At 43.3% G+C, this 10,446-nt stretch overlaps 1 protein-coding gene across 1 annotated transcript; it reads left to right on the top strand.

Moving 5' to 3' along the window:
* The first annotated feature begins 813 nt into the window (after positions 1-813).
* On the top strand, positions 814-3,894 carry LOC141023189 (uncharacterized). The gene is made up of 11 exons (XM_073499529.1): positions 814-1,293; positions 1,387-1,542; positions 1,641-1,844; positions 1,930-2,151; positions 2,243-2,412; positions 2,657-2,819; positions 2,935-3,135; positions 3,219-3,347; positions 3,422-3,537; positions 3,616-3,691; positions 3,778-3,894. The coding sequence occupies exons 1-11, from the start codon at positions 814-816 to the stop codon at positions 3,892-3,894; spliced, it is 2,034 nt and encodes a 677-aa protein (XP_073355630.1).
* Positions 3,895-10,446: the final 6,552 nt, after the last annotated feature.

Below are 10,446 nucleotides of genomic sequence, written 5' to 3'. Positions count from 1 at the left end.
TAATCTTCGCATTACATCTGTTGGAGTAGATGTTTTTTGTTTGTGCATGTATTAGATTAGATAGGCCTATGACACTAGATTTGTTTGTGCGTGTATTAGATTAGATAGCCCTACGATTGCAAATTAGTTTCTGCATGTTGTTTGTTGTCTTTCACTTGTAGGTTGGATTGATGAATAAACAACAATTTTTAATCAGTGTTAGTTATAGCATAGTCACTTTAAGTTATAACATTGCCCTAAGACATGCATGTTGCAACTATGAGACGCCGACTAATATTGTATGTGTTGCACGTTTGTTTGATGCATGTTCCAGTATGCATAATTTCGTTTTTTTCTTTTCGATTTACTGTTAATTAGGCACTGTCACCGATTCTTATATCTATTTGTACAGTACCATATGAAAATAAATGATTAGATAAATTATGTTACTTTTTATTATGAAACTAATTGGTTAAATAAGTACTTGTTAAACTGTCATTTTATGTGCTGCACGTGTCTCTGCTGAATGTTTCAGTATGAATAAATTATGTTGTATAGTTTTCTATCTACTGTGGGATAGTGTATTCCATTATTATGTTTTATGCAACAATATGTTAGGAAAAAAGTTGATTACATAATTTATGGTACTATAACCAAGTATATTTTTTTAACAGGATGGATGAACTCAACGGAGAAATTGTTTGCGCCGTTAAAAAATGGTGCAAACTTATTGCCGGTCTATCTTCCGGTCAACGGGCCGCACTTGCCGAAACACCACTTCGTAGCATGCTTCAGATACCTTCGCTGAAGATGCGTACATAGTTGATCCGGTACATGGTTGAGATTTTTGATCCTAGCAAGGGCATATTCATTGTACAAGACTTGGTTGGCGAAGTGTCTCTCGGTGCAGTGGATGTTGAGTGCATCTTGGCCTTGGAGAACCACGGACTGTCGGCAGAAGGTATTCTCGGTGAGGAAGGTGAGGATGTTAAAGATCGAGTGCCGCCTCAATTCCTGAGCAAGACCACAGGTAACATAGTCATCGATGATCTGATTGTGGACATCACAAAAAATAAATCTGCCGACGACGATTTCCTTCGGAGAGTTGTCCTCGTGTTGCTTGGAACAGTTCTTGCTCCCATGTCGAGCAAGATTGTACCAAAGCAATATTACGCATTGGTGGACAATGTGAAGCGTATATCCAAGATTAATTGGAATGCATTCACCCTCCGGGTTCTGCTGGACTGCCTTCGCAACATGAGGAAAGGCAAACACCTCCGCCAATGGCCGAGAGGGAACTTAGCTCTCCTGCAGGTACACCTTTCAGACTTGTACCATTGCAAAAAAAATATGATTGCTAATTTACCTGCTGTATAGTACTAATTGTAATTTTTCATATTCATGCAGTACCTGTACTGGGAGAAGGTTCAGCCTCTGGAAGGTGAATGCGCATTCAATCCTAGCTTGTCCATGGAACCTCTAATGAGGAATTGGACTGAAGCTGCAGCCTCAAGGAGAGACAAGTTTGATTATGACCATGGCCGTGGCCGTGGTAACATAAGGGTAATTCATTACGTTGGGTACTTCTTAAATCTTTTATATAACATAATTAGTTGTATTAATATTTTTATTGATCACATATACTTGTATTTCACATGCAGATTGAAGACAACATAACCAAGGAGTATAGGGCGCAGGAGCGCAAAGTACCCGAACCAGAAAAGCCAAAAATGAAGCCCGCCGTTGGTGCGGCAAAGAAGTCCAAGTTAGCCTCAAACGCAGACGAGATGATGAACCTCATCATGAAGCGGTGTATGGATTACATACGCAGCCAAATGAAGGAAATACCGGAACAAGTAGCCGAGGTGACACACCCTTAATTCTATGTTTACAACATTTTTGAAGTTGGAAAACCGTGCCAACATTAATTAATATTTTTATGTAATGCAGAGATTGTTAGAGAAGTTGAACCAAAATGGTGTGATGTACAAGCCAGCGGCTGCTGCGGCTTCCGACAACAATGATGCCGACCTAGAAGTGGATTCCTTTGAGAATGGTCCGCCAGAAAAAGAAGAATTCGTGTACAAGGATGACTCTGACGGTCTAGAGCCGGTGATTGATTTGACACAGCCTGACGAGCCTGTTGTAAACCAGAACAACGATGATGAGGAAGTATGTTTTCATTTATTTGTCTTCATTTATCTCAATTATGCATCTTCATTTTTGTTAACTGAACCTATCACATTATTTCTTTGTTAACTAGAAAACACCTGCCAAGTTAAATGTTGACAAGACAATGAAGCCTACTGATGAGTGCGGCGCAACACCAGAGAACCCTTGGATTGTAGGTAATTCTCCTCGAGAAGAATCGTCCGACATTGACATTTCTGCAAGTTCTATCGACAGGATGGTGGGTAAGAGCAAGGGGAAAAAGTCTGCAGCAACCGCAAAAGAAGACGATGTTATATCCGGGAAGCGCCGACGGACTGTTCCCAAGAAATTTGAATCCCCCTTTAAACTTGACAAGCCGGCAAGCGAAGCGCTCGCGGTACTAAGCCATCCGGCAACACTACCGCAACTAGAGGTACCGTTAGTAGCTATCTTAGTGCTTAATTTACTACTATTTCATGTACTCACCGTTCGTGACGTTCGTAATTTATCATGCAACTCTGTTTAGTGACAATGACATGGAAGGCTCTGTTAAGGACGATTTGACACCGGAACTCATCGATGCTGCTGTTACGTTTGTGGAGGCAGCTGCTCGGTCTGAGAAGAATATGATAAAAAGAGTTTACTACAATGAACGTGGCACCTCTGTGACTGTGGAGAGTATACGACCGGTACTTGAGCATACATGGCTGGCGGATGACGTAAGATCTATTACCATGTCCTGCTATTTAAGTGCATAATCTAGGTGTCACCTATGAAAATAAAATGTTCCATTATTTTACGCAGATTATCGATGCTTATCAGACACATTTGGCTCTGCGCGTTGGTCATGATCGGCACCTCTGTCCAGCCTGGAGGTCCAAATACCTTGTTGATCGTGCTAAGGCACGAGACAACCCTAAACCGTCGAAATACAACATGGATAGTGCGCTGAGCAGAGCTGGAGCAGTACGTAGGGTTCTGGACGAGTATACCGTCCGTGATAAGGTACGATATTTTCTTACTAGTTCATTAACACTCATTTCAACAAGCATAATTGCATATGATTACAAATGTGTTCCATATTTTAGTCGTTTATCCCGTTGAACGTCGGCAATACACACTGGATCACCGTGATGATGCACAACCTCAAGAAAGAATTCCGAGTTTTTGATTCGCTCTATCCTCTCGAGTTCTCTCTCGACACTGTGAAAGCACTGGTACTCTCCCCAACATTGAGCATTCTTCATATGAAATGTCATATGGTTTCTCACTACTACTTTCTTTCAAATAGCGACTAGCAATAGCAATTGATATGGAAGAGGCAAACCGTATTACACCTGGCAAATATCCAGACGTCACTAAGTGGCCTATCATACCTCAGATCGACATGCCACTACAAGAGGACGGGTGAGTAATGGTTCATCATTTTCTACTTACGAAAGACATGTTCGTGTGCACGGTGACTAATGTTTGCATATATATTAGGAACTCTTGTGGCCTTTTTGTGATTGAAGTTATGGAGCGTTGGGACGGGGATCGATGGACCGCCGATTTTACCCAGGTAATTTGTCCTCTCTGTTCGTACACTTGTACAATTGTCGTATAATACCAACTTCTATTCATTAAACCTTGTTCTAAAAATTGCAGGGCACGGTTAATGCAAGGAGAAGGCATCTCGTCGCCGAGTTGGTTCTCGCACCTACCAACACGCTCGAATGTGTGAAGAACAAAATCCGCGACATCGCAAAGAAAAGCAAGGCGTGAAGATATCATACATGATTCAAGATTCTAGTTTTAGTCATTTGTTTTAAGTCCGGAAGCACGTTTCCCGGCATGGACAACTTTGATTTTCTATCATTCATGTAATAAGCACGATACCATGGATTTTGTGTGGATTTTTGGTCGCTCACACATACTTGTGTATGTGTAATGCAGTCAGACTATACGTTTCGTACCAATAAATTTTTGCTTCCCTTCATTTGTTCTACCTTAATGTTTTTTGCTGCTGTGTTCATTCTTTTCTGTCATGGAAGAGTAATTCATTTCTTTTTTACTTTTGCATATATTTTTGATTTGATTTGGCATTATTCAACAATAAGATTTTTTTTTGATAAATTCCTTTTTGTTTGCCTGAGAATCAACCTCGGCTGTCGTGCCATCCGGTGTGGGATCCCGCGCCCGAGACAACGACAAATCCGGTCCCCGCGCGGGCGACCCAGTCAACGAGCGCTAGTTGGCGCGGGGGACGCGCCAGGTCCGGTCCCGCCCGACCGCTCGGTGGAGACAGCCCGTGTGTCGGACGCGGATGGGCCACCCGTGGATCCTGCGATTGGTGGAGTAGGCAGATCCGCCTGGGATCCCGTGCGCATGATTGCCGCTGGATCTCTCGGGATCGGCGTCCGCAGGTGGATCTTCCTCGTGTCTTGTGCCAGACTCCCTTGGCGTTATGTGTTGCTTGAAATCACGTTGCACAGTTTTTTTTGCTGCATTTTTGTTAGCCTTTTCCTTTTCTGCATCATGAAGATCAGGATCAGTAGCACCATCAATCACATGATCAACTACTATTTCGCCCCCTTGATCAGTACGATTTAGAGCTCCGATGGAAGCAAAAGAATTTCAGTGCTTAGCCGAGAACCCGCATTAGGATGCAGGTCAAACAAGGGCAAACTATTTCGAAAGTGATATAATTTATTGGTTAATATAATATACTTAGACCTTACACAAATGAACTGGCCACAATGCAGATAGGACTTGATCATTCTGTTCAACAATAAACCACAAAACATACTTAAAATTCATCACAAATCTCCTTCAGCTTCTTGATCTTATCAACGTACCCATGTTTCTGTTTGAGAAAATCTGCAATAATATACTCAAGTTTTTTCTTCTCTTGCTTCAGCTGGTCCCTCTCTCTCATCACTTGGTCTCTCTCTAGCACCACCCGGTCCCGGTCTTTCTCAGCCTTTACCCTCAGGACCTGATGTAGATTGGCACAACCATGGTCTGCCATCTTATTCTTCTCCAGCTCCTCTTTGAGATCGCTAAGTGACAATCTTGCGTTGCCGAACTGCATGAGAGCATCCTCCTTATCAGCCACCAGTTTAGCAAAGTCCATTTTGAAAAATCTGAGCTCTTCCTCCGTCCTCCTCTTTTCTTCAATTAACATGCATTTTTCTTCAGCATTCTTAATATTCTGTCTCAGCTTCTCGTCATACATGCTCCACAGTTCTCTTAGGCAGAACTTCGTAGCCACTGACCACTCCAGGTCTACCCATTCCACATAGTTACATTTCACTTCTTCCTATAGTATGAAAAAATATGGTCTCAATCATATATGCACAAATGCAATCAATTACATGCAATGCACTAAAAATATGGTCTCAATCATATAAACACAAAATGTAGCATGCAATGATATACATACATATATATACATGGATCAATTAACTACAAGTATATGCTATTATGTGCTAAAAAAAATATTAGACCGTAAAAACAACAACATAAATACGGACTTTGTAAATGCACAAATTAATTGAAATTGTATGCAATTTTGGGCAGAACAATGGATTACCGCGAAGTAAATCTAGCACGAGGTAATGTAAACATATATTTACAGTACGGAACAACATACCTTCTGACCACAGGCAAGAAAACGTCTGCCAGTGTCCAAGGAATCAAAAGCAACTAGCCTGACGCAAGGTTCTCGATGCAGACAACGAGAAGACAGATCGTGAGCAATGCCACTCCATTCATAGCAAGGGATAGTCGTAGGAAGCTAAACGAAACAACAGAGATAATGCACAAATCAACGCCCTGCGTTAAATACCGGAAATGAAGAACCCTAACCCTAAGCCTAGCACTATTTGGAGATTATATAGTAGGAGCGTACCTGCAGGCTAGTCACGGATTCGCCATCCAAAGAAGAGCTCGACTCGTCGCTCCACGAAACCATGGCGTAACGTGACCGGCGGCAAGACGTGGATCGGTGGCGGCGGCGGTCGCAGTGGATAGATAGAACGCGCGTGGAGATCGCGAGGGAAGAACCGCCCCGACCAGGTGGCCAGCGCGGCCCATTTAAACGGGCTGTAATCAAAATAAAAATTGTTAAATGGGCTCGGCAACGGGAGCGGCCGTGTGTCGCGCCGTCTAACGGCATCCGTCACCCCCCCTCCACGTCATCACGACAAGCGGCCCGAGTTACACTACAAGCCATAAAATGGTGGGTTTTTCTTTTCTTTATGAGGGGAAAATGGTGGGTTTTTGGTACGAAGTCTATACTATAGACCAAAGTGAGCTGCTATCTTCTATATCTAAATGGTGGTGAACCAAAGGAGTGAAAAATTTAATTATTACCACACATAATTACATCTTCTATATCTAAACAACTAGCCACCACTAACCTATTTCTCTTAACATGCAAGTTTGCCACCTCGTCATTCAACATGTATGGAGAAAGGTCCACCACAACATGCAAACAAAATATTCCCGCAACAACATATACATGTTACACGTAACCATTTCTCTATGAATATATTGCAAAACATTCCCGCAACAACATGCCGGGTATCGTCTAGTTTTCTAATATAATATAACTACAGTGGACAACACAAAAGATGCCATCATTACAATGGCTAAAATGCTATCCATTTTCCATGATTAAAGTCCCTAGTGACCGCCTCCTGTTTAGTCCATATATGCTACAAGCACTATCTCAAGGTACTGGCCTCTTGCAATAGTATATATCATGTATCATGTATGCAGTAACACATTGTAAACACCTCACTATTAGATCACTGGATTCATCCTAACATAACTTTAGCAACTGTTCTACTCTTCTTCGCCCACCACGCTTCTGCACATGATAACAGAAAAAGTTACTGAATGACAAGTTAAAAACAATTATAACCTACAATGCATACAAAAACTTACTTCTTATTTAGTTTGCATTTCTTGCTGCGTTTAGTGTGCCCTAGCAATTTGCATGCACCGCACCTGATTCTGATCTCGTCGTACGAAAGTGGCCTACCATTTTTCGACATAGGGTGGTTCTCATCTACCTTAGTTGCACCTTTCGTTGATACTTTAATAGGATCATGAACTTCAACTATGTTGCCTTCACCATCGTCTACATATTCAATTGCACAAGTACTAAGATCAGCCGTTTTCTTACTCAAATTTTCCTTTAGCTGATCATACTCATGGCTCTTAGCTATCACGGTCTTCAAACTCTCCTGTAACTGATCCCACAAAGCTGGGTGTTTGCATGCTGCATGCATAGCTTCTGAAGCCAACACACTGACCTGGCTATATTTCATTCTTTCAGCTGCTCCAGTCCATCCAAATCCCAACAGATCGCTTGTGCGCCTGGCGGGCAGTCCCAACCTTGCGTCTTTCATGAACCGCACAAGAACTAAACACTTTGGTATTTCAGATATATTCAAGTACTTCAGTACATGGAATATGTGCTTGCAAGGTAGACCCTTCCGAATCATTCTTCTGCAGCTGCACCTTATAGTTTCTGCGGAATTTACTGGAGTGTACTCCACCCAAAAACGGCTCTTCCGGTTATTCTTCCAGGCCACGATGTACTGCTGTGATTGAAGGAAATATGCCCTAGAGGCAATAATAAAGTTATTATTTATTTCCTTATATCATGATAAATGTTTATTATTCATGCTAGAATTGTATTAACTGGAAACATGATACATGTGTGAATACATAGACAAACAGAGTGTCATTAGTATGCCTCTACTTGACTAGCTCGTTGATCAAAGATGGTTATGTTTCCTAGCCATAGACATGAGTTTTCATTTGATTAACGGGATCACATCATTAGGAGAATGATGTGATTGACTTGACCCATTCCGTTAGCTTAGCACTCGATTGTTTAGTATGTTGCTATTGCTTTCTTCATGACTTATACATGTTCCTATGACTATGAGATTATGCAACTCCCGTTTACCGGAGGAACACTTTGTGTGCTACCAAATGTCACAACGTAACTGGGTGATTATAAAGGTGCTCTACAGGTGTCTCCGAAGGTACTTGTTGGGTTGGCGTATTTCGAGATTAGGATTTGTCACTCCGATTGTCGGAGAGGTATCTCTGGGCCCTCTCGGTAATGCACATCATTTAAGCCTTGCAAGCATTGCAACTAATGAGTTTGTTGCGCGATGATGCATTACGGAACGAGTAAAGAGACTTGCCGGTAACGAGATTGAACTAGGTATTAAGATACCGACGATCGAATCTCGGGCAAGTAACATACCGATGACAAAGGGAAGAACGTATGTTGTTATGCGGTTTGACCGATAAAGATCTTCGTAGAATATGTGGGAGCCAATATGGGCATCCAGGTCCCGCTATTGGTTATTGACCGGAGACGTGTCTCGGTCATGTCTACATAGTTCTCGAACCCGTAGGGTCCGCACGCTTAACGTTACGATGACAGTTTTATTATGAGTTTATGAGTTTTGATGTACCGAAGGAGTTCAGAGTCCCGGATGAGATCGGGGACATGACGAGGAGTCTCGAAATGGTCGAGACGTAAAAATCGATATATTGGACGACTATATTCGGACATCGGAAAGGTTCTGAGTGATTCAGGTATTTTTCGAAGTACCGGAGAGTTACGGGAATTCGTATTGGGCCTTAATGGGCCATACGGGAAAGGAGAGAAAGGCCCCAAAGGGTGGCCGCACCCCTCCCCATGGACTAGTCCGAATTGGACTAGGGAGGGGGGGCGCCCCCTCCTTCCTTCTCCTTCTCCCTTCCCTTCTCCTACTCCAACAAGGAAAGGAGGAGTCCTACTCCCCTTGGCGCGCCCTCCTCCTAGGCCGGCGGCCTCCCCCCTTGCTCCTTTATATACGGGGGCAGGGGGCACCCCATAGACACAACAATTGATCTATTGATCTCTTAGCCATGTGCGGTGCCCCCCTCCACCATATTACACCTCGATAATATCGTAGCGGTGCTTAGGCGAAGCCCTACGTCGGTAGAACATCATCATCGTCACCACGCCGTCGTGCTGACGAAACTCTCCCTCAACACTCGGCTGGATCGGAGTTCAAGGGACGTCATCGAGCTGAACGTGTGCTGAACTCGGAGGTGCCGTGCGTTCGGTACTTGATCGGTCGGATCGTGAAGATGTACGACTACATCAACCGCGTTGTGTTAACGCTTCCGCTTTCGGTCTACGAGGGTACATGGACAACACTCTCCCCTCTCGTTGCTATGCATCACCATGATCTTGCGTGTTCGTAAGAATTTTTTTGAAATTACTACGTTCCCCAACAGTAGCATCCGAGCCTGGTTTTATGCGTTGATGTTATGCACGAGTAGAACACAAGTGAGTTGTGGGCGATATAAGTCATACTGCTTACCAGCATGTCATACTTTGGTTCGGCGGTATTGTGAGATGAAGCGGCCCGGACCGAAATTACGCGTACGCTTACGCGAGACTGGTTTCACCGTTGCGAGCACTCGTTGCTTAAAGGTGACCGGCGGGTGTCTGTCTCTCTCACTTTAGTTGAACCGAGTGTGGCTACGCCCGGTCCTTGCGAAGGTTAAAACAGCACCAACTTGACAAACTATCGTTGTGGTTTTGATGCGTAGGTAAGAACGGTTCTTGCTAATCCCGTAGCAGCCACGTAAAACTTGCAACAACAAAGTAGAGGACGTCTAACTTGTTTTTGCAGGGCATGTTGTGATGTGATATGGTTAAACCATGATGCTAAATTTATTATATGAGATGATCATGTTTTGTAACCGAGTTATCGGCAACTGGCAGGAGCCATATGGTTGTCGCTTTATTGTATGCAATGCAATCGCCCTGTAATGCTTTACTTTATCACTAAGCGGTAGCGATAGTCGTAGAAGCATAAGATTGGCGAGACGACAATGATGCTACGATGGAGATCAAGGTGTCGCGCCGGTGACGATGGTGATCATGACGGTGCTTTGGAGATGGAGATCACAAGCACAAGATGATGATGGCCATATCATATCACTTATATTGATTGCATGTGATGTTTATCTTTTATGCATCTTATCTTGCTTTGATTGACGGTAGCATTATAAGATGATCCTTCACTAAATTATCAAAGTATAAGTGTTCTCCCTGAGTATGCACCATTGCGAAAGTTCTTCGTGCTGAGACACCACGTGATGATCGGGTGTGATAGGCTCTACATTCAAATACAACGGGTGAAAAACAGTTGCACACGCGGAATACTCAGGTTAAGCTTGACGAGCCTAGCATATAACAGATATGGCCTCGGAACATGGAGACCGAAAGGTCGAGCGTGAATCATA

Source organism: Aegilops tauschii, chromosome 5, assembly GCF_002575655.3.
Source record: "Aegilops tauschii subsp. strangulata cultivar AL8/78 chromosome 5, Aet v6.0, whole genome shotgun sequence".
In the NCBI taxonomy this organism is placed as follows: Eukaryota; Viridiplantae; Streptophyta; class Magnoliopsida; order Poales; family Poaceae; genus Aegilops; species Aegilops tauschii.
The sequence above is the reverse complement of the archived record's forward strand: the minus strand, read 5'-3'. Positions and strand labels throughout refer to the sequence as shown.

Bases quoted from the DNA above. Each gene is read 5' to 3' on its own strand.
- LOC141023189 (XM_073499529.1), top strand. From the start codon at position 814: ATGGTTGAGATTTTTGATCCTAGCAAGGGCATATTCATTGTACAAGAC. The intron at 1,543-1,640 runs GTAATTCATTAC...TTTCACATGCAG, and splicing joins GTGGCCGTGGTAACATAAGG to ATTGAAGACAACATAACCAA. The intron at 3,538-3,615 runs GTGAGTAATGGT...CATATATATTAG, and splicing joins ATGCCACTACAAGAGGACGG to GAACTCTTGTGGCCTTTTTG.